Consider the following 24,011-nt stretch of genomic DNA (forward strand, 5'->3'; position numbering starts at 1 on the left):
GATAAAGAATGGTAAGCTTCTTGGGGCGCCTGGGTGGCTCAGTCGGTTTGGCGTCCAACTTCGGCTCAGGTCATGATCTCACTGTTCGTGAGTTCGAGCCCCGCGTCGGGCTCTGTGCTGACAGCTCAGCCTGGAGCCTGCTTCGGATTCTGTGTCTCCCTCTCTCTCTGCTCCTACCCTGCTCATGCTCTGTCTCTCTCTGTCTCAAAAGTAAATAAAAACATTAAAATTTTTTTTAAAAGGATGCTAGGCTCCTAGAAATGCCTACAAATTAAGCTGAGTGGTGAAATACAAACAAGGTTAGATCTAGACCGTTTACGTGCCTTCCCCAAATCAGGATAAACTAACAGGACATTAGCCTGGAAGCCTCTGCCAAACTCTAAACAACTTTACCTCAGTAAATCCCCTCACCTTTAATCTAGGAAACTTTCCAGCATGCTCTTCAGTCACATGAAGTTGCCGTCAGAGCCCAGTATACCTCATGTGTCCCTGGAACGGGTTTGCCTCTTGGGGGCAAAGTGGCAGGGTGGATAACTAGGTTTGGTATGAGGTCTAAATGGCCCCAGAAGGTTAGGATAGGGACTGCAGATTCTCCAGGCTATTTTCTTTTTCCAAAAGAGGGCAAGACCAGCAAAGAACGGACTGTTCTCCGAAGGGATAGCCGCCCTCGGACAAAACAAATCCGGAGGTTTTTATAGCAACACTAATAGAATAGGCCTTCTCTGACCCCTCCAATGGTTTTTCTCTATTACTGAATCCTCTCACCCCTTCTTCCCCCAGCGTGCCTCTCTTCTCACTCACAATCTCCACGCCCCCTCCTCACTCACCACCACCCTCCAACAAAGGTAGGGGCCCACGGCCGACCGCAGACTTTCGGGTCCACTGTGGCCAGCCCCAGTCTAGGGCGGTTGCCTAGATGTAAATTTGACGTCGAGAAATCTAATCTCCCACGTCCGATCTCCGGCTGTTGTGCCTCTAGGGGGAGGCAGAACAGGTGAGGGCGGCTGGAGCAAACCAGTTCCGGCACAGTCCGAAAGGGCGAAGTGAGGGTGCGAGGCGAGGAAAGGAGACGACCGCGCGCTAAGTAAAAGGAGGCGCGCCCCAAGCACTGCCTGTCTCCCTGGGATCACCTTGCCTTGACCTACTTGAGCCCAGCAGGAAGGGAACGAACCCAAGGGGGCGAAGGAGAAGGACGGGGCGGGGCGAACGGTGGGCGGGGCCGCGAGCCGGAGCTTTCTGGTGCTCGCTTGTGATTCGCCGACGGTTCGAGCCGGAAGCAGCCTGGAGGCATTGGCGGCGGCGGCGGCGGCGCACGTGGTGACGTGCGAGGGGGTGCGGCGCGAGCGGGCGGCGGCGGCGGCGGCGGCAGCAGCAGCAGTGTCTCCGGGACGCGCGTGGAGGTCGGTCGCTCAGAGCTGCTCGGCAGTTTCTCCGCCTGCTGCTTTGGCGCGGCAGTGCCAGCGAACGAGTGAGCGAGTCCCCACGAACCCTCGGTGGCCCTGCCCCCTCCTCGCAGCCTCCGCTCCTCTTCCCGCTCGACCGCTCCCCCCCTCCGCGGCCTCGAGGCGCTTTCCGTTGCGCCGATTCCCGCCCGCTTCCTCCTGCTCCCCATCGAAGCACCAGACATGAGTTTTTCCATCTCTTCAGAGATGAACCAGGTAATACGCGCAGGTCCTAGACGGTGGAAGAGGAAGAGGGTGCGACCGGAGTCCTTGCTGAGAGATGGCGCGGGCGGCTGGGGGAGACGGTGCGAGACGCGGAGCGGCGTCCTGGTCCCGGGGGAGGACTCTCCAAGCCGCTGCCGCGGCTTTCTGGGGGCGAGGAGCCGGCGCCGCGCGGGGCCCGCGCTCCTGGAGCTGCCATGGTTGCCGGGTCGCGTCGGCTGCTGAGGCGCGTGCCGGCCGCCTCGGAGAGAGCTGGGGCATAGGAAGTAGGGCGGGAGTTCTTGCTCGAGGGAGCCTCGTGGGCCTGGGTCAGGGCGCCACGGGGCAGGGATGACTACCGGAAGGAGGACGCGGGAATCTCTGTATTCCCGCTGTCAGGAATCGATTCCTAGTGTCTGGGTCTAACCGAGGTCCCGACTTTCCTCCCTGAGACCTCCCAGGACCCGGCGCATGTGGACCGGGAGCCGGTCCAAGGCGGCATCTGTGCCTGGGGCCTGGAGTGGGGTGGCACCACGTCCAAGATCGCCGTGGGCCGCGGGGTCCTTTGTTCCCGCTCCACGTTGCCCGCTTTTCTTGCCAAGCGCGGGGAGAAGAGGGCGGGAGGAGGGAGGGAGCGGCTGCCCTGACGTGTCGGCTCTGAATGACTGCTTGGCCGGCCAATCCCGGCCGGGGGTGTGCGAGCGCTGGGCGCCTTGCCTTCCAGCCTTGGGAGTAGTGGGCGCCCGCCAGGCCGCGCGGGGAGGAAGGCCTGGGGCTACAGGACACTCCAGTCACTCTGGGGCCGTCGCCACTTTCCTTTTTACCAAAGCAATCGGCGGAGAGGTTTGCTCTTTTTCTGTCGTTATACGCATCTTGCAAAAGGGTGTTTATAAGTTCTTAATGGTAGGAAAGTATCAGGCAATATCAGATTGAGAATGTAAGAAGACTTAGACGCAAATATTTTAGAAATGGATTTACTTTTTTTCCCAATACATAGTAGACAAATCTATTGTTTGAAACATCTGACATTTCAAAACCTATAGCAAGTAGAAATCAGATGCCTGAAGACCTGGTTTCCTAATGTCTGTTGCCAGTGATGGAGGGGATTAGAATACCGTGGTATCAAGCTGTTCTTTGAGGACTTTGTGGTGATCTTCTGTCTAGTAATAAGTAACAGCTCTGGAAGCTTAGTACTATTAACAGTTGAACAAGTACGGCATGGACTAGACTAATCAGAAGCCATATTTTTCTTTTAATAATTCTAGAACTAGCAGTTGATTTAAGGATAGCAAAATACTGGTGAATAGCATTGGGCATAATCCTGCTGTAACTTCTGTCTTAAAGATGCTGAGGAGAGTAGTTGCATTTGCATATCTTGGCGATGAGGCGAACACTATTTAGAATTGGATTAACAATAGTATCATTTAATGCCATCTGGCAGGCTACTTCTCAAGTGTCTATAATTTGGTAGCTGGTGGTAAAACCAGACTAAAACCATTGACCTAAAAGAGAACCAGAATGATTTTCCTCTGTTTTTCCAATTAAAGAAATCTCTGTAATTAATAGATAGTAATTTTTTAATTCATCTTAATTTGTAGTTCTGTTTTTCTAACTTTACCCCCCAAAACAGAGGATCCCAGGTTTTGGTTTTAGTTTTATTGTCGTCTTTTTTGCCCCCCCCCCCCCCCCCCCCCCCCTTTTCTTTACTTTTTGTTTTTGTTTTAAAGTAGGCTTCATACCCAGCATGGAGCCCAACACTGGGCTTGAACTCACGACCTTGAGATCAAGACTTGAGCTGAGATCCAGTTGGAGACTGAGCTACCCAGGCACTCCTAAATTAGTGTCTTTTTGGCTACTTTGGAGTGGGGTTTTGTTTTTCTTGCTTGAGATAACAGTTTAGATGGCAATTGATGTCATTTTACAAGTGTGGTTTTTTAATGTAAAATGTTCTCTTATTGAGGAAATGTCTTAATCACTGAATACTAAGATGAAGTACCCCTAAAAATCATTTCATTGACTTTTCAACAATATGATTTTGAACCTCCTTGAAGGATCTCTTAGAGGCTGAAAAGATCCTCCCACCTACTGTGCTAGAGAGTGTGAATGGAGGAATTATGAACAAGGAAGTGATCTCTGGGTTTTTGTTAGAAGCACAGAAAATACATGCTCATCTTCGCTTGCAAGCTTGAATCACCACCTTGTAAATGATTTCTAAACCTATCTGTATTTTTCCACCTATCAGATCAGTATTCTTACACTTTTGGTATCAACCTGGATACCCAACAGGTACCTTAGCATAAAAAGCAAATTCCTCTTATTCTTCCTTCCTAACTTTGAGCATGCAGCAAACTAAAGATAACCGTTAGGTTTTTTGGAATTCTAATTTTGGTACTAATTTTGATAAGGATACCACACATATCCAAGCTAAAATATCCTTACTGCCTTAGGATAAGCAGGGGTATATAATATCTTAATGTCCCTGCTTCCGTATTTTACCTGTTCCTCCAGAACATCCCCCACATTTCTGCTAGAATGTTCTTGCTATAATCCTTTTCTATTCTCCAGCATCATTTAACCCTTAGCATTGATCTTTCTTTCTTCCTCTCTATTTACCATATGCATGCTAATAGCTGCAGTTTCTGGAATATGTATGCTGTCATACCCCTTTCCTCTTTTGTTTGAGCTATTTTCACTGCTTGATTTACCTGTCTTTTTTGGTTGGTCTGTGAAGTATTCAGGGCTGAAGAATGGCATTAACTCCATTGGTATTATGAGCATCCCATTCCATATTGTGCCTGCCATATGTTTGGTGCCATAAATGTTTGTGGGATGTATTAGAGTTCAGAACAATGAGGATGGAGTGAGTGAGTGAGTTTGGTGAGTTTTGATATAGATGATGAAACAGTAGTTTCAGAGGTGACACTGGGAATTTGTAACTTCTGGTCTTACAGAGATTTACTTTGTATTATTATAAAGTCTGTCCTTTAAAAATAGAGTTTATTTTGTGAGTGGGCTGCCCTCAAAAGATTGCCTTGAAACTTAAATATTTGTAATTTTCCTTGAGCTTTTAAGGATGCTTTGGAAGTTTGGTGATAACATTTTATCTTCCACTTACTGAAGGCCCGAAAAGAATTTGGAGGGGAGGCCACATTGTGCCTACCTTTCTTACAACTCTTGGATAAGACCTGTTGAACTGTATTTCAGTTAAGTTAATCTTTTGGGGTCTGTGGTAACATAACATGTGGGCTTCTGGTGGTTACTAAAGCAGTTTAATTACTCATTTATGAGTCTTCTGTTTCCCTTTTCTTGCACTGGCCATACTAAGGAACTGAAGTGTATTTACCAGAATATATTGTATTTGACCTAGTTTTAATTTTAAAAGTGGATTAATGGAATGTATATTTTAAATACCAAAGAAAAAATTTTTTAATTTTAATTCCAGTATAGTTGTGTTACATTAGTTTCAGGTGTGCAATATAGTGATTCAGTAGATCCATATTTTGCTCAGTGCTATTAAGATAAGTGTACCCTTAATCCGCTTCACTTTTTCACCTGTACCCACCTTCTCTCTGGTAACCATCTATTTGTTCTCTATAGTTAAGAGTCTATTTTTTGGTTTGTCTCCTTTTTTTTTTTTTTTCTTTTGTTCATTTGTTTTTTAAATTCCACATATGAGTGAAATCATGTATTTGTCTTTCTCTGGTGTATTTTGGTTAGCATTATACTCTCTAGATCTGTCCATGTTGTTGCAGATGTTAAGATTTCATTCTTTTTTATGGCTGAGTAATACCCCATTTTGTATGTGTATGTGTATGTGTTTACGTGTACCCCACATGCTCTTTATCCATTCATCTATCAGTGGACACTTAGGCTGCTTCCGTAGTTTGGCTGTTGTAAATAATGCTGCAATAAACATAGGGGTTCATATATTCCTTTGAATTAGTATTTTTGTATTCTTTAAATACCAAAGAAGATTTTAAGTTTTATTCTTTTATATAACTCTAGGATGGTGGGGCTTTTGTTAGGCTTTTTAAAGAAAAAAAATCTGCTCACATTTTTATTCCACCAGTTACTGAGCTTGAGTTTCATAGACCAAACTGAGATCTTCTGTACATTTTTAGAATAGTTTGAAACTCAGTTTGCCCAATGCTTACTTTAGTGAGAGTGAATGTGAACACTCAAAGACATGGTTTGTAGGCAGGAGTTGATAAGACCTCCTCCAGCTTAGGGGTAGGTGAGAGTAGGGGCCTACAGTATGTGAGGACAGTAATTGAGTAAAATAAGTTTGCTGCATTAACTTAAATGTCACGTGATCTTGGGCTAGCTCTTAAAATCAAATAGGGTTGTATTGATCATTAAAGAGATAAGGATCATACTAAGATCTTGATATACTAGGTCATCAAATACTAAATGTAGAACTCACTCTGTTGCAGAACTAATAATACTGTACAAATGTGTATGCCAAGAGTTGCTCTAGAAGTTCTCCAGTGTTTGCTCCCAATGGACTGAAGTGATTTTAACCATGTCTTGTTTTCCCTCAAAATTTAAGGTAGAACTTCCAAATTATCAAACATAAATAGATGCCATTTTTATTCTTGGTTAGATCAAGACTACTTTACAGATAAACACTGAATAATGAATAAAACTGGTCAGTGTTTAAAATGTTTCTAAATCTCTGTATCACAATGTTTATGGTTTTTCAGAAAGCACATTTTAAATATATTGCCATAATTTGCATGGAAGCTCCCTCTTTCCTCCTCATCCCATTTCCCCTTCTTTTTTTAAAGGCAACTTAGGGAACTGAAGTGAGGCGTTACCAACTATGTCTGTGGATTGGCTACCCAGTATATACCATATATATAAAGATCTTCTTAATTTGAGTTGGGTCTTGGCTGAAAATGTTTGAAGGTTTCCTTAGGATAGTGTGTTTTCTCTGTGTACATGGAATTGTGTGGTAATTGGGAATCATTTATTAGAACTGATTTCTTAAAAGCTGAACAAACTAATGTAGGTGCAACTGTAGAGCAGAGGAAACCAATATTACATAATGGTATGATACAGTTTCATTGCAGGGGTAAGCATTGACAACAATCCCAACCTGAGTCAGAATTACTCAGGTTTCTTTGAAATAGAACCTAAGTTATGGAGAAACCAGTTAGGACATATGGGTCAGACCCATTACAGATTGTGCATGTGTTGAACTTAACACGACAGTTTGTTCACTTAGAGTTGGACCAGCCTTCAGTGGATTCTGGGTTAAGTGATTACTCATTCACCCAAATACAATTGTTAGATTTAGAATTCTGTGTATGATTGATGCATAAGGAAAATCCAGGTAATTTTAAGATGTCCGTTTTAAAAAGTATGCATGCCTTTCAAATAATTTACTTAGTTCTAGTTTCCTGAATTAGACAGTGGTGACATAGCAGTTCAGGTGATTAAAAAATAAGAACCATCTGAATTTGACACTTGTAGTTGATGACTTGAAAATGAGGTAGGAGAACTGAATATGATTACTTTGCAGATTTGGTTTGGACCAGAACTATTCTAGTGGGAGTTTATTACTGTAAACGAGAAAAAGGGCCAAATAGAGAACAGATATCAGTATTTTCCCTTTTGTTTATTTAGTTCACTTCAACAAAGTGCTCATCTTTATATTTATAATGTTTCTAGGCTAGTTTTGGTAGTGGGGAGATGGGATGGATACAAAGATGAGCAAGACAGAGGCTCTGCCTGCCAGGACCTTAAATCAAGGAAGATAAGGAAGTCCACAGAAGCCAAAACCAGAGCAGATCAGCTGGAAGATCACACAAGAGAAGGTTTAGTATGTGGAAGATAGGGAGAAACTTCTCTCCACTGGGGGGATTGGGAAGGGCTCTATGGAGGTAAGATTTTATCTAGCAGAGGTTGGGTTAAGGGTATTCCAAGAACAGAACAACTTGAACAAAGGTACAGAGACTGGGAAGAGCAGACCACATTTTGGGAAATAGTATATCTGGTTTGACTGGAGCATTGTATACACGTCTGGGGAATGATGCCCAAAGGTTGCTTGCTGGCCGGTAAAAATGGACAGGAATCTAATAGTAAAGAATATTAGGTTTAACCAATATTTATATTTGTTCTCTAATCTTGTGCTTACATATCTCACTTAATTGATACACGTTGTTAGCTTCTGTCTTCCAGGGAAGGGTGTTTTGTTTTTTGATCACCTGAATAGTTGCAGGTTAAGTGAAAAATGTTTAGGTATAATTGCATTTGTCTTGGTTATTTTCTGTGTTAGAGCCATGTACATTTCTTTCAGATAAGGACTTTGTATGATACAATCCACTTAGATCAATGACAGTCTTTGATCATTCTGAGTATCTAAAATTTGTCATTATTGCAGATTATGATGCATGATTATCACAGAAGAAATTCATGTCTATAGCTTTTAAGGACTTGATTACATCATTTCAAGCCTGATAGTTTTGGAATCACCATTAGAGCTTAAGACACCTCTGCCTTCACTTCAACCACCCGTCTTCATACCTTGAGGAAGTGCTGAGTTTTAACACTCCTTTGTCCTTGGATTATTTAAGACATCTCAGAAATACATTTCTCACCAGTTCAGTAGGTAAGTGAATATTCATGCCCAATGAAACATTAAGACACATTGTTTTTCAGAAGACTATGCCAGTATACTAATAGCCTTTTCATAATTTTTTTTTTTATATAAATTTTTTTTTTCAACGTTTTTTTATTTATTTTTGGGACAGAGAGAGAGCATGAACGGGGGAGGGGCAGAGAGAGAGGGAGACACAGAATCGGAAACAGGCTCCAGGCTCCGAGCCATCAGCCCAGAGCCTGACGCGGGGCTCGAACTCACGGACCGCGAGATCGTGACCTGGCTGAAGTCGGACGCTTAACCGACTGCACCACCCAGGCGCCCCTCATAATTTTTTTAAAGGGGAAGTCAGTGATCATTTGTAGAAAAAAAAAAAATTCTATTTTTTTCTTTTTGTAAACTTTTGAATTTAAATCAGGGCAAACTAAAATCTATTACTGCTTTTTAATGATGGCTTTGTATAGGCATTAGTTCACAAGGTGAAATGGACATTTTTTAAAAGAACATTAAGTGTCTAGCATGTATTCCTAGGAGATAAGTGATTTGGAATATCTGAAACTTGCAAAGGGGACAGATTTAAGTTTGCCTTATTTATCCATTTCTCTCATTTGGGAGTAAAGGAATGACAGCACCCCAAATCAAGGAAACCTGGAAGTGATGACCACATTACATCCTTCCAGGCTTCTTAAATTGCTCATTGTATGGGTTTGGGCAGGGTGGGCTTACATTTCTTTCCCTTCCCAATGAATGTTCAGGGAAACCTGGGCAAAAGTGTTGAGCTAATCACTGCTGTATGAATCCTTAAAAAGACTGAGGACCAAAATATAGCTGTACAAAGACTTGGACATTCAGTGCCAGTGTTTTCAGCAGTGTTTTTGTGTAATAAAATTTTTGTGTTGTTGATAGGATGGAATTTGAAAATAAAGATACTGTATTACTCTTTAAGGTATAATTATAAAAATCATTGTTCACTAGTAAAATAACTTGGCTTTTTTGTGCTCTTTAGCCAAATTTGTAAGGAAAAATGATTCCCAATGGATATTTAATGTTTGAAGACGAAAACTTTATTGAGTCTTCTGTTGCCAAATTAAATGCCCTGAGGAAAAGTGGCCAGTTCTGTGATGTTCGACTTCAGGTATTTAAAACTTAATTTGGAAACCTACAAAATTAATATTTTATTTCTAAAAGCAGTACGTTCTTGGATATGCTTATTTTCTTTTTCATGGTAGGCATTTGATGAAATAACTTGAAAAAACAATGATTTACCTATAAATATTAGATAAAGGACCTGATGTGGTAATTAGCTAGAGAAATAAATAGTCCACAGTACTTCTAATTGTAATTCCTTACAATTTCAGGTCTGTGGCCATGAGATGTTAGCACACAGAGCAGTTCTGGCTTGCTGCAGTCCCTACTTATTTGAAATCTTTAATAGTGATAGTGATCCTCATGGAATTTCTCATGTTAAATTTGATGATCTCAATCCAGAAGCTGTTGAAGTCTTACTGAATTATGCCTACACTGCTCAGTAAGTACTTTATAAAGTGTATAATTAGGGGATGTCACCAGGAAATTCCAAGCCTTGATTTATTTGGATTAAGTAGAATCTGTGTTTTAAGGCCTTGGTATCCAAGTGATAAAGAACTTTTCTTTAACAGGTTGAAAGCCGATAAGGAATTAGTGAAAGATGTTTATTCTGCAGCAAAAAAGCTGAAGATGGACCGAGTAAAGCAGGTAGAGTACCAGAAGTAACATATAAGGAGGGCTGTTACTAGCAAGTCTGCTTTTACATAGTTAAGATGCATAATTTGTCATAAGACATTTGTTAGTCTCAAGAACTTGAAAGTGGCCCCTCTTCCCCCTAGACAACTGAATGTGATTTTAACCAGTTAGCTGTAGTAATGTAGCAAGGTCATAACTTCCTCTCAGATAATTTGAACTAAACTCTTGCTTTTCCAGTAGTCTTCACTAGCTGGGTGGCTGTGTTGGTCACTGGTAGCAGGGTTTACAATATTCTTGGGGCGCCTGGGTGGCTCATTTAAGCATCAGACTTGATTTTAGCTCAGGTCATGATCTCGCGGTGAGATCAGACCCCCTGTCATGCTCCACCCCGTCATGCTCCGCACTGGGCTTGGAGCCTGCTTGGAATTCTCTCTCTCTCTTTCTCTCTCTTTCTCTCTCTTTCTCTCTCTCTCTCTCTCTCTCTCTCTCTCTCTCTCTTTCTTTCTTTCTTTCTCTCTCTCTTCCCCTCTCTCCTCCTCCTCCTCCCACCCTCCTTCCCTCCCCGCCCCCCCTTCTCTCTCAAAAAAATAAACATGTAAAATATTCTTGTTTTTCTCAAGAATTAATCACACAACTTAATTCTCAGCTCACTGTTCTACACTTGGAAGTTCCTCTGTAAAAGTACTCCTTCTAGAATGTAACACCATTGAAAACTGCCTAATAATTCATAGGATAAAAAGCATTTAATTCTCTAATTTGGGGGTCAGTAAACTGCAAAGCCTCAGGCCAACTGCTTGTTATAAAGTTTTATTGGAACACAGCTTTTATTTACATAGGGTCTCTGGCTGCTTCCACCTGCAGTGACAGAGTTTAGTAGTTGTGACAAAGACATTATGGCCCAAAAGCCTAAGCCCTGTAAGAGGAAGTTTCCTGGCCCCTTCTGTAATGTCACTCCTTTGCTTAAAATCCTTCTGTGGTTTATAGCACATACCCCTCAAGTTAGCATTGCACATTTTCCCTAATGTAGTTGCTGTGTTTCCAAAATTGTTTTCCTACTTGTCTTTTGCTCCAGCCAAACTAAATTGGTCCCAGCTTCTTCCCTACTTCTATCTGCATTGAACATCATCTCTTGTGTAGATCCCAGTTCAGATACTGTCTTCATGATAAAGTCTTATCTAATTATTCTAATTGGAAATACTTATCTGCACATTGCATATGCGTTAATATGGCATTTCAGTTTGTTGCATCTTTCCGTAAACAACTTAGACATTTGTACGGCATTCTTTGATGTTTATTGTTTGCATACATCTATTCTTCCCAGAGTTAACGTTGTTCTGTTAAGGCAGTGGTGTTTGATTCATCTTTGTATCTTCACAGAATGCTTACATATTGAGTATTAAATATTCATTAAATAAAATATATGTAAGTGTTGTCACTTGTGTATTTCTTTTCCCAGGTTTGTGGTGATTATTTGCTATCTAGAATGGATGTTACCAGCTGCATCTCTTACCGAAATTTTGCAAGTTGTATGGGAGACACCCGTTTGTTGAATAAAGTTGATGCCTATATTCAGGAGCATCTGTTACAAATTTCAGAAGAGGAAGAGTTTCTTAAACTTCCACGGCTAAAGGTAAGGGGTAAAATCTATAAAGATATATATGTATGTATACACTACTTACAGTTGCTGGATCTTTGTCCATGTTTCAAGCATGGTTGTGAGAAAGTACATTGAAATGATACTGTTATTTTTTAGCAGTGTAACAGTTTGCTGCCTACTGGTTTGTTTTTAGAGTTTTCTTACAAATGAGAATAAATGTATGGGATGAGATTGGGCATCTGTGACCATTTTATTAGGAAATTGCACATTAAGCTGAGAATTAAGAGACTCAACACTGATCTAAGTGTCATTGTTTTTTCCTAACTCTAGTTGGAGGTAATGCTTGAAGATAATGTTTGCTTGCCCAGCAATGGCAAATTGTATACAAAGGTAATCAACTGGGTGCAGCGTAGCATCTGGGAGAATGGAGACAGTCTGGAAGAGCTGATGGAAGAGGTTAGTTTTAAAGTAAATGGGATGCAACAATTCTTAAAAATTATTTTGCTATAACAATGAAGGATTCCCTTTCACTTTTATTTTATAACCATGACCCTAAAGAATTTAAATTTTGCTATAGGTACCCCTAAGCTGAGAAACAGGGGGGGTGTCCAGGTGAGCTGAATGAACTGTTCAGTTTGGTCTTCTGCTTTTCTTTTTTATTTCTTTGCTTATTATGTGCTGTTAACTTCCTTTAAAGTAGCATGTAATTTGCTTTAGAAATGGGAGGTGGTACTGAAATTTTCTGTAGATTCTTAATTTTTCTTCACAGGTTTTTGCTTTAAATTTGATAAGTAGGTAAAAGCTTCTAATGGTTGTTCCTCCCCATTGATTTATCTCCCCATAGGTTTATTAACAAAACTAGGATACCCAAGACTGAAGAAACAAGAAGAAACCTCAAGTGTATTGACACGTAAAGAAGCAGCAGTCCTGCCCCAGTTCTCCTAAGAAAAATCCGCTGTGGGCAGAGAACGATGATGATTTAATGGTGTTTACTCCTTTACAGGATTCTTATCTTTAAAGCTTTGTGTTTTTTTCAATGGTGTTGTTCATACGTACAGTCATTCACTTAACTTTTGAAAAATACCACAAGACAAACTTGATGGAGAAATGGTGGGAGTTAAACACATGCAGATGGAGCAGTGGAGTGACTTTGAATTTGTCATTCCACGAAAGGCTTTCCAGATCTGTTAGGTCTTGAAACATACTGTTAGCATTATCTTCTAAAAAGGCTAACAGGTGATTTTTACATTTTATATCATTTCCCACTTGAAGATCAGGTGCATTGACCATGTGTTTGCATCTGCTGAGGGAGGTGTCTCTACAGCTTGTTTTGAGTTTTGCATTTGCTTTTTATCTGTTTTTCTTGACATTGCCTACAGGACAAATATGTTAATGCAAATCAGAGCACTTCAAAGGTGTAAACCATAGTCCATATTTTACTGTAAATATGTATATGCTTTAAGAGCCCATATATTGTATTAGTGCCTTTTTTTTTTTAATGCTATATAATAGAAGCTATGGAAAAATGAAGATTTCTTTCAAGCCAATCAAGCCAAGGACTCTTCGGCCAGTGTTAGAAGATTCTGTATTTTATTTTTGTTTTTAAAATTTTTACAACCATGACATGTATTTTCTTTACTTCGGGATCCTGCCAGAGCAAGATGTCAAGAAGTTCAAGAAGCACACTGGAGGTTACCTTGAGGCGTTTGTGTGATCTGCATACTAGTGGAGTAGCCATGGAGACGGTAGCCACATGGGTGTTCTGTTGCTGTTTTGCAGGTTCAAACCTTGTACTACTCAGCTGATCACAAGCTGCTTGATGGGAACCTACTAGATGGACAGGCTGAGGTGTTTGGCAGTGATGATGACCACATTCAGTTTGTGCAGGTACACATTGCACATCTGAGGTAACCTCAGGTTAAAATGTGATTAGAGCATTTTCTAGTAGACTGAAATTTTCCTTTAAGAAAGGAAAGTGGAAGAATTTCATTGGTATATCCGAACAGAAACATTTTCAGGACAAAACAAGCATATCTTTCTTAGATTTACTACTGTTTCTCCACATAAAAAAAAATTCAGCAAATTAGCAAACCACATTTAGATTTTTTCTCAATGAAATAGGATTTACAGGTAGTAAGAAAACAAGGCCAATAAGATGAAGCAATGTAGAAATTGGTTTTTTTTTTTGTTAGATTACAAAAAATTGTTTGCAACAGGGAATGGGTGTTGTTAGACCCAATTTTTAAAAAAAAAAAAAAATGTCAGGCATAAAAATTTTTTAGTTTCTAGACAAAAATTTAGAGAAAAGGACACACATCATAAGTGTCAAATAGTGAACTCACTAGTTTAAACACTACCTGGGTCCAGAAGAGATTTCTGTGGCCCGGGAAGCCTTCCCTTGCCTCTTCCCAGTCATGTCCTTACACAGCCCTAAAGGAAACCATTATTCTAACTTCGGAAACAATAGCTTAGTTTGCCTTTGAAATGTATATAAATGGTCATACAGTATGCATTCTTTTTGTTTGACCTTTAGCTTCAACGTTGTATTTGTGAGGAATAAACTATAAAGTAGGCAGAGTTAACCCAGTTTTAAGGGGTGTTTTCTTTACCAGTTAGAAGGTAAATGAGACTCAGAAGTGACCTGAATGGCAGTTGTCAGGTATTCTGTGGTAGTAGTGGCCAAGTATTTTTATGTTGTACAAAAAGTGTTTGGGTTTAAATTAGTTGAGAACTTTGTCCATAGTTTGCATTTTGAACATTTAGGATATTTTCCCTCATACTCTAAAGATACTTTGTTTTTTTTGTTTTTTTTTTTTTTTTTGTTGTTACTTTTTCAGTAAGCAGCCGTTGAGTAAAATGGCAGACCATGATGTTAGGACACAGAAATATGTAAGAGACAGTTTCTGGTTGCCGAACCATCTATAGCAGTAGATGAAAACCGTACAGTCTTCTAAGAGGGATCTACAAAAGGCATAAAGGGGAGGGGATAGAGGAGCCAAGAGGAGAGAAACTAAGGAATTTACAGAAGAGGCAACATTTGAACAGTCTTAGGATTTAGAAGAGCTTGCAAAGCAGATGAGAGTGTGTCAGATAGGAAAAAATACCCGTGCGAGGTCACAAGATTGGGAAAGTAGGTAAATGCCACTGGGTTAGGGCTTAATACTTTATCCTACAGGTGGTGGGGAATTTTCAAAGAATTGTAGACAAGGAAGTAGAGTGACATGAACAGATCTATTTCCTTTTTTTTTTTTAATGTTCATTTTAAGAGAGAGAGAATCTCAAGTAGGCTCTGTGCTGTGAGCACAGAGCCCCACACAGGGCCTGACGTCATGACCAAGAGATCATGACCTAAGCCAAAGTCAAGAGTTGGATGCTTAACTGACTGAGCCACCCAGGGGCCCCTGAACAGATCTATTTCACAACTTTAATAATAGTGAAAAACTGAGCAGTAGTCCCAACAGTAGGGGCATTGGTTAAATACTGTATTTCTGTACAGCAAAGATCTGTACATTAATCATTTTAGACCCGTGGTTAACTATCAGGTGGCAGTCTCTGGGTCATGGGACTCCAGCTGATCTGTGGTTTGTTTCGTTTTGTTTTTCTTTACTAAATGATTGCATTAAGCCCTTCTATTTTTCTGGCCAAGTACAGAGGGTAGACCAATTGTGAGACCAATTTATAGATTACTACAAGCAGTAGTTTAGTTAAAAAAAATGAGGGCTTGATCCAGGAGCATGAAGGAGGAAAAGTGGACTCTAAGCATTTATAGTTTCAAAGGTTGAGTGAGTCCTTAGTGATTGTTTAGAATAAGAAAATTAAGGAAAAGGAAGAATTTGAGAAAGCAGGATTCTGATGTGACCCATTAGAAGGTGGTTCCCTGGATAAAGATCATGAATAAAATAGGATGAGGGGACACATTAGGCTTGAGAAATAGGAAAAGAGGTTGAGGAGCCATTAGGAAGGAGAAGATTAGAATCAACTTGTGTTAGAAAGCTAGCTAACATAAGCAGTGAAAGTTTGAACAGAGGAAGACTAAATTGTGTCAGATCATTCTTTTGGAGGTCATGTAAAATATGGTTATGGGTATCTCTTCACTGGTTTTGGGAGGGCACTTGGTAACCTTTAGTGGGTATAAGTTCCAAAGAGTGTAAAGTTAAGAATATCTTAGCTTGAGAAGTAAGAGTGGTTGAAAAAGAAATAGCCACCGGAGATTACCCCCTGGGGAGCCAGAGGCAAAGAAAGTGGGGCCGGTGGGTAGCGTGTGGGAGGAGTTAATACAGGAAAGTGAAGATAAGGGAGAGGAAGGGATTGTATTTGAAAATGTTCCAGAAGGAATATAAAGGCGTTAACCAGCACCTCTGTATGACTTGTTAGTTATAAAACACTAGGAGTCTTCATTGTTAATCATGCTTTCCTCTTTCACATTGATTTTTTTCAATTATAATCCATACGTTAGAACAGTTTTCTTACTATAATAAAAGCTCTTAATGCCAGCAAAAAATGAGCAGACATATATCCAATTCAGTTCCTCTGAAAAGTATTTTTCAGGACAAAAGTGGCAGTTACAAGAAACACTTAAAAGTATATTTCTTCAGGACCACCATATAGGTATCATAGAGTGCTTTTCTAGACAAACCATATCAGACAAAAATAAAAAATAGAAATAAGACAATACTAAAAGAACCAAACATTCACAAAAGTAGTATAGGAGCACTCAGAGGGAGAAATAGGCAAAGCTACAAATTTTCAAATGATTATAAAAGAATTACATTGTGTACTTGTATAGGAGTTCCTTTGATGGCATCATCAATTTGTGATACTTTGGATCCCTTCTTCCCACAGGTTGGGATGGGGTTTTATGTACCTTGGAGTTTCTAGTAGCAGAGGACAAAAATCTGTCATAGTATAAAAAGAGTGGCTTTATACTCAGAATTTCTATTCTTTTAGTTGTATTGCCTTAGGCAATACATATCTTTTCTGAGTATTGTTATCTATAAAATGGATTAGCAGCATTGCCCTTACTCCATTAAAAGAGAGGAGGTGAATAAAGTGCCTAATTATACCTAGGTATATGATAAATGTCAAAATAGAATTGAATGGTAACCATTAATTCTCTGCCTTTTCTCAAAATAGCCAACATATGCTATAACCATGCTTGTTGACTGGCCCACACCAAACTTCTGATAGTTTTTTCACAGCTTTAAGTAGCTACCAAATTTTTTTCCTCTAAGTTGTTAACATAGCTTTGTGCTTCCATAAGAAACAAATTTCTACTATAAATCTTAGCTACCCATGTGGCTCTGGCCCTGGGGATCCAAAGAAGTGGATCGGCACACTTGGGTGTCAGGTACTGAAGTGGGGGTGGTACCTGTTCATTTGGTAGGTCCTCTGAGGATGTCTCTGACTCTTCTAATTCCATATGATCATATACTTTAAAAGTGTCAAGGACTAATAACATAAGAAAACCATCAAAGGGAACTCCTACACAAGAACACAATGTAATTCTTTTGTAATCATTTGAAAATTTGTAGCTTTGCCTATTTCTCCCTCTTAGTGTTCCTATACTACTTTTGTGAACGTTTGGTTCTTTTAGTATTATTGTTTTATTTCTGATTACCATATTTTGTCTTTTGATATGGTTTGTCTAGAAAAGCACTCTATAATACCTATATGGTGGTCCTGAAGAAATATGCTTTTAAGTGTTTCTTGTAACTGCCACTTTTGTCCTGAGAAATACTTTTCAGAGGGACCGAACTGGATATGTCTGTTCACTTTTTGCTGGCATTGTATGAAGGATATCCGTACATATGATTTAATTAGGTTTGATAGTTTCTTGGAGACAGTGGGCTAAATGTAATCTTTCAGATAATTCATACCATTTTAAATTAATAATCTCTTTTGAAAGATGATTCTATACTTCATATAAAGAGTATGTGAACTTTGAGCTTATGTAGATTAAAGTTTTTTTTTTTCTCTCTTTTTTTTTTTTTCCATTGAGGTATTCTCATACTTGATCTACAACTTGCTTTTTAATTGCTTAAATTGAGCTTTTCCTGACCAGGCTCCTTGTGTAGGTGTAGTTGTTTCATTATAAGTGGAGATGGAAGTATGCTAGTAATTTGTGTCAACTGGAAAGTGTTGGTTTGTGTTAAATTTAGGGTTCTTTAAATGTCATACATAAGTGAAGGATTCTAGGTGTTTTTTCAGTGTTGTGGAATAGCTCAGGAACAGAGGTACACCAGGTATGGTCTTTGGCTAGGTTTCTGTAGCTACCTTTTGATTTTGCAGAAAAAGCCACCACGTGAGAATGGCCATAAGCCGATAAGTAGCAGTTCCACTGGATGTCTCTCTTCTCCAAATGCTACAGTACAAAGCCCTAAGCATGAGTGGAAAATCGTTGCTTCGGAAAAGACTTCAAGTAAGTGTATTACACTCATCAGATTGTCTTTGACTTACTTATTTTTAAAGAAGAGTGTTGAGTGGAACCATTTAATAACTTTGAAGTTGACTATTTGTGGGAAAAACTCAGAAGCCATTAGATTTGGAAAACAGTAGCAGATCGTTCCAGTCTGGGATCCGGAATCCAAGTCAGGATCACACAGCAAACAAAAGTAGTAATAATTGCATCTTAAACATAGAACTCTTATGCTTACAGATAACACTTACTTGTGCCTGGCTGTGCTGGATGGTATATTCTGTGTAATTTTCCTTCACGGGCGAAACAGCCCACAGAGCTCACCAACAAGTACTCCAAAACTAATTAAAAGTTTAAGCTTTGAGATGCAACCAGATGAGCTGATAGAGAAGCCCATGTCTCCCATGCAGTATGCGCGGTCTGGTCTGGGGACAGCAGAGATGAATGGCAAGCTCATAGCAGCAGGTAAGAACAGAAGGATGAGTGTTTTCTTATTGGAAAATTTCAACTGGCTAAGCCCCTGCATGGACATTTGTGCTTGCTTTGATGTGAACTTTGGAAAGGGAGGGTTTAATATGCCTTCTTCCTTGGCATTCTACTTTACCACATTCTAAAAAGACCAAGAAATTCAAAAGTAAATACTATTGTATTGCCTATCCTTTAAGTAAATGTCTGTTTCTAATTCTTAAAAAACTATAAAGTCGTTAAATTGTTCCATCCTAATTTTCAAGCCAAGACTAAGCAATTTACTCATACTGATAATGTTGTTCGGCTGTTAGAAGCCCTGAGTTAAAACATCACCTAATGGGACCTTAATAGGTTTGTGGATAAAAATTCTTTTTCTCTTTGTGCAGATTACCTAAATCATTCTAGACAAGAAACCCTCATCTGGTTTGAGATCTTAAACATGAATCTTGATGGTTCTTTTACCAGGTGGCTATAACAGAGAGGAATGTCTTCGAACAGTTGAATGCTATGATCCACGTACAGATCACTGGTCCTTTCTTGCTCCCATGAGAACACCGAGAGCTCGATTTCAGATGGCTGTACTCATGGTAAGGAAGAAGCAATCCATGTTTAGCTGTTTCTCATAACTTCAGAATGGCAGAAATTCTGATCTTGTACTTTTGACTTAGGGCCAGCTCTATGTGGTAGGTGGATCGAATGGCCATTCAGATGACCTGAGTTGTGGAGAGATGTATGATCCAAACATAGATGACTGGATTCCTGTTCCAGAATTGAGAACTAACCGTTGTAACGCAGGTAAAATTACTTTCCTTCTGAGATAATCAGTATTTAAATATGGTAATTAAATTATCAATATATAACCTTATTTTATACTCATATAGGAGTATGTGCTCTGAATGGGAAATTATACATTGTTGGTGGCTCTGATCCATATGGTCAAAAAGGACTGAAAAACTGTGATGTATTTGATCCTATAACAAAGTCATGGACAAGCTGTGCTCCTCTTAACATTCGTGAGTTGATTTGGGTTTTTTCCCCTCAAGTTTGTTTTGTTTTTTTACCTCAAAATCAATTATGTGTAGTATGCGCACTTAAAGTTTTGGGAGATAAAGTAATTTTGGTTTGACTCAATTTTATAGGTAGACACCAGTCTGCAGTCTGTGAGCTTGGTGGTTTTTTGTACATAATTGGAGGTGCAGAGTCTTGGAATTGTCTGAACACAGTAGAACGTTACAATCCTGAAAATAACACCTGGACCTTAATTGCACCCATGAACGTGGCAAGGCGAGGAGCTGGTGTAGCTGTTCTTGATGGTGAGTGTTGAGATTTGGAAAGGTGAAGCATAGGGAGTGGCAAGAGTTTGTTCTAATATTCCCAGAGAATGTCCGTGATAACTAAACACTTGTATAATAAGAAGTCAGAGCAGACATTTTTTCTGATGCAGTGGGCATTGGTGGTTTGTCTTTTAGAAGTCATTTCTAATCAGACTCGGTACTTGAAGTACTAATATAAATATATTAACACACTAGTCTTTTGATGGGTTCACTGAAGTTCTCTAAGTCCATAAACCATATGCAAAATGTATCATCTTAGAGTTCCAGTTTGTTCCTTTAGAGCAAGAATTTAATGGATTTGACTTGCAAAATAAGTGCAAATCACCTAGATTCTAGTCTCTTCTGTCTACTCCATACCTAATTGGAAGGAAAACTTAAGGCTTTTTTTTTAAACAGATCTTTCCAAAGTTAGTTTGATATGGATGCAGCTTTCTTTTCACATTCATTGTATTGATTTACATGTTTAATTATATAATTATCATAATGAGTTTAATTAGCATTGTCTTGGGAACAAAGTGCAATCTTAATTAAGCTTATGGCTCACCTGCTGAAAGTATAGATGTGTAGACATGCCGGCAAGTAGCCCGCAGCCCACACTGAGCCTTGTCAATTCTTCTGTAAATATGTGGTTGTAGATAGATTTTGGACAATCAAATGAGAAAATAATGAAGTTTTTATTTTTTAATGTTTGTTGTATTTTAGAGAGAGAGAGAGACAGACAGTGTGAGCAGGGGAGGGGCAGAGAGAGAGGGGGAAGCTCCAGACTCTGAGCTGTCAGCACAGAGCCCGATGCGGGGCTCGAACTCACGAACCGTGACCTCATGACCTGAGCTGAAGTCGGATGCTTAACCACCTGAGCCACCCAGGGGCCCCAAGAGGATGGAAGTTTTTAAACCTATACAGTATTGGGGCGCCCGGGTGGCTCAGTCGGTTAAGCATCCGACTTCAGCTCAGGTCATGATCTCACGGTTCATGAGTTCGAGCTCCTTGTCGGGCTCTGTGCTGACAGCTCAGAGCCTGGAGCCTGCTTCAGATTCTGTGTCTCCTTCTCTTTCTGCCCCGACCCCACTCATGCGCTCTCTCTCAAAGCTAAATAAATGTTTTTAAAAAAAAAATTTTAAAGCTACACAGTATTTAATGCTGACATTTTATGTGTCTGAAAATAATTAACTGCTCTGCATATTTGAAAATAATTAACTGCTCTGCATATATATTTGAAAATGTAATAACTCTTGGTCTGTTTCCAAGAAGTTTTTGTACTAAAATAATTTTATAGAATTGGAAAGCTCAAGAAAATGTTCAGTATCTGAAAACTGCTTTTCTATAACTTTTTTTTGAATCTTAATTCTGAGGCACTGGACTAGTATAGAATCTCCAGTGCACAGAACTACTCTGGCTTGCTGCGTACTAGCTGCTTCTTTAGGCAAGTTGTCCAACTTCTTTGCGCCTCATTTCATCTGTGAAATGGCAGCAGTAGCAGTTACCACAAAGAATTGTGAGAATTGTGCTTCAGTTAGAGGCTGCCCCTCTCTTTGTAAATTGCCTGAGTTCCATCTATGAATGGGTTTACTTGCCGTGTTAGGAAGGCATTTAACAAAGACTTTTGGTAGAATGAGCAGGTATTTCTACTAAGAACCACCAATTTTAGCAAAAAACAGACTTAGGAGTTTTTTTCCTTCTCTAGATTTACCTTGTTTCATTCTCTTTTAGGAAAATTGTTTGTAGGTGGTGGCTTTGATGGTTCTCATGCCATCAGTTGTGTGGAGATGTATGACCCAACTAGAAATGAATGGAAGATGATGGGAAACATGACTTCACCAAGGAGCAACGCTGGGATTACAACTGTAGGGAACACCATTTATGCAGTGGGAGGCTTTGATGGCAATGAATTTCTGAATACGGTGGAAGTCTATAACTTTGAGTCAAATGAGTGGAGCCCCTATACAAAGATTTTCCAGTTTTAACAAACTAACAGGCTTAGTGATGTAATTGTGTTTAGTAGAGGTACACTTGTGAATAAGGAGGGTGGGTGGGTATAGATGTTGCTAACAGCAACACAAAGCTTTTGCATATTGCATATTATTAAACATGCTGTACATACTTTTTGTGTTTATTGGGAAAGGAATGCAAAGATGAAGGTCTGTTTTGTGTATTTTTAGGACTACTTTGGTTATTTTACTTTTTGGAAGTTGATATTGTAAAAGAATAAACCAAGACTTGATCGGGCATGTCATTTCAAGAAGTCCCCTCTCCTCCACATTTGTTTTGCCAATTTGCACATTAATGACTCTTCCCTCAAACATGTATTATGGGGCAAGAGGGTAAGGTTTAAGATCGAGGCAGTTGGGTTTTTTAAGGGCCCTTTTTCAATAACTGGAACACTATACAAAAGAGACTTATTTAACTAGATGACAATGACTATTTTTGTTTTTATTAAAAGAAAGCTGACATGCCTACCAAGATTTAATCTTTTATGATTGCCTTTTTATAACTTTTTATATTCTCAGCACAGTGCTTTACATATTGAAGATGTGGCAGATTCAAATTACTGAAGCAGACTGGCGGTCTTAAAGGATGCAGGGTGAGGGGTTTCTGTTGTACACCCAGAATGCAAACTTAAAAGCTTTTGCCTCAGTTACTGGTTTGTTTTTTTTGTTTGTTTGGTTTTTTTTGGTTTTTAGGGTTTTTTTTTCTTCTTTTTTTTGAGAATACAGTACTGATGTTTATTTGAATGGAGTTGCTGAACAGTAACATAGCTGTGATTTTTATTTGAAACACTGATTTCACATACTTTGACTTCTTGAGGGTATATTTTATATAGCAAGACATTTAATATATAAGAACGGTGAAGTACTTTATTTTCTAAATAATTCCTGTCTTTATTTATCATTAACAAAACAATCCTAAATAGCAGCCCTCGATTGTGGAAGAAAATTAAACTGTATTGGGTTTAAGAATTCAGCATTTATCAGAACTATGTTTTTGTTCAGTTTTTCTATTCACATGGATAAATACTGGTTGGGGTGACTTTATCGAATGTGTAGTGCTACACATATAACTGATGGTGCCAAAATTAGCACATCCTAATGCTTGCTGCCGATGCAAACATATTAAAGGTACTTTGCAGGAAATCCTTGCACCATGGAATTAATATCCAGATGTTGTTTGTGTACTCATTCATTACTAAAAGTCTTGGGGACAGTTTTTTTTGTTTGTTTTCCCAGTAATGATGAGCTTAAAGTATTTGTGGGAAAATAGTTACCTGACATGTCTGAAATAAGAGCTGATGGTAAGATTTTTTTTTTCTGAAAGAAGATGAAGAAGCACACAGGAATCTAATGAGCCAACTAGGACAAGATTACCAGTGGCTGACTTGGGTTAGGAAGAAAATTGTTCACACTGGTACTCTGACACCGTATTTCTCTCGTTTATTCTACAAAGAACCATCGTGAAAGTTAACCTGGTAGCATTGTATTGCTGACTGTATTTGTTGCTGGTTTGGTTCTAGACTAAAACTAGGTTGGCAGATTTGAATTTGCCTCACAGGGTGACTATTTTTTTAAATGGATCTGCATATGTTTTATTTAGTTCAAGGAAATAAAATTTTAGTTGAGGATTCAGCAGTAAAATCCTTGAAATTACTTCTCAGTTCCTAAGTAACCTGCTAATTCCATTAAGCAAATATGTGTCAATATTTTGGGTTAGAGTTTTCCAGTATTCTGTTATTAATGCCAAACAGGTAGTTTGGTGGTGAAAAGTATGTTTTTCAAGTATGTTTTGAATATAAAAAGCTCCCATAAAGGGAAAAAAACAGTGCTCAATCACAAGTTGTTTATATTTATCTGCATCTAAAAGGTACCTCTTTTCTTGAGGGAAGGAGAAAATGTGGATAGCCTCAACATAAAGTTTTTACCACTAGTATGGGTTTTGGAGTAGTTTAGAAATACCATTGGTAATAATTACCCTTGAGGTCAGTTGTAATACCACATAAAACATACTAGATTCCTAAAACAGCAAAATTTTAAAATGACCTGCTTTAATTCACAATAGTTGGTTATACTCAGGTATGACTTTTACTGTGACTTTCAAGGTAGGGTTTTGATTTTTGGCTTCTAGTTCTAGTCACATATACTTATCCATTCAACATGTTTTAGAATTCCTTACAGTTTGGGGGGAAATCTGGATCTGGGATTGCGATGCAGTTCTAGAATCCTTGTCTAGTATTCTG

At 39.4% G+C, this 24,011-nt stretch overlaps 2 protein-coding genes across 2 annotated transcripts in view; one reads left to right on the top strand and one right to left on the bottom strand.

Moving 5' to 3' along the window:
* LOC122211525 (actin cytoskeleton-regulatory complex protein pan1-like) overlaps window positions 1–1,639 on the bottom strand; it is a 78,765-nt gene extending 77,126 nt beyond the window's left edge. Inside the window, exon 1 of the mRNA XM_042924773.1 lies at window positions 1,172–1,639. Coding sequence (XP_042780707.1) covers window positions 1,172–1,639 — 468 coding nt within the window. The remainder of the gene's footprint in view (window positions 1–1,171) is intronic.
* On the top strand, window positions 1,353–23,424 carry LOC122211853 (influenza virus NS1A binding protein). Its single transcript, XM_042925312.1, has 15 exons — window positions 1,353–1,658; window positions 8,029–8,256; window positions 9,254–9,382; window positions 9,606–9,775; window positions 9,906–9,981; window positions 11,426–11,599; window positions 11,897–12,022; window positions 13,346–13,453; window positions 17,855–17,984; window positions 18,222–18,446; window positions 18,915–19,036; window positions 19,118–19,244; window positions 19,331–19,462; window positions 19,589–19,762; window positions 21,494–23,424. Exons 3-15 carry the CDS (start codon window positions 9,272–9,274, stop codon window positions 21,745–21,747), a joined length of 1,929 nt encoding a protein of 642 aa, XP_042781246.1. The 5' UTR covers window positions 1,353–1,658; window positions 8,029–8,256; window positions 9,254–9,271; the 3' UTR covers window positions 21,748–23,424.
* The last annotated feature ends 587 nt before the right edge of the window (window positions 23,425–24,011 follow it).

This window comes from Panthera leo, chromosome F3 (assembly GCF_018350215.1).
Source record: "Panthera leo isolate Ple1 chromosome F3, P.leo_Ple1_pat1.1, whole genome shotgun sequence".
NCBI lineage: Eukaryota > Metazoa > Chordata > Mammalia > Carnivora > Felidae > Panthera > Panthera leo.

Bases quoted from the DNA above. Each gene is read 5' to 3' on its own strand.
- LOC122211853 (XM_042925312.1), top strand. From the start codon at position 9,272: ATGATTCCCAATGGATATTTAATGTTTGAAGACGAAAACTTTATTGAG. The intron at 11,600-11,896 runs GTAAGGGGTAAA...TCCTAACTCTAG, and splicing joins TTAAACTTCCACGGCTAAAG to TTGGAGGTAATGCTTGAAGA. The intron at 19,763-21,493 runs GTGAGTGTTGAG...ATTCTCTTTTAG, and splicing joins TGGTGTAGCTGTTCTTGATG to GAAAATTGTTTGTAGGTGGT.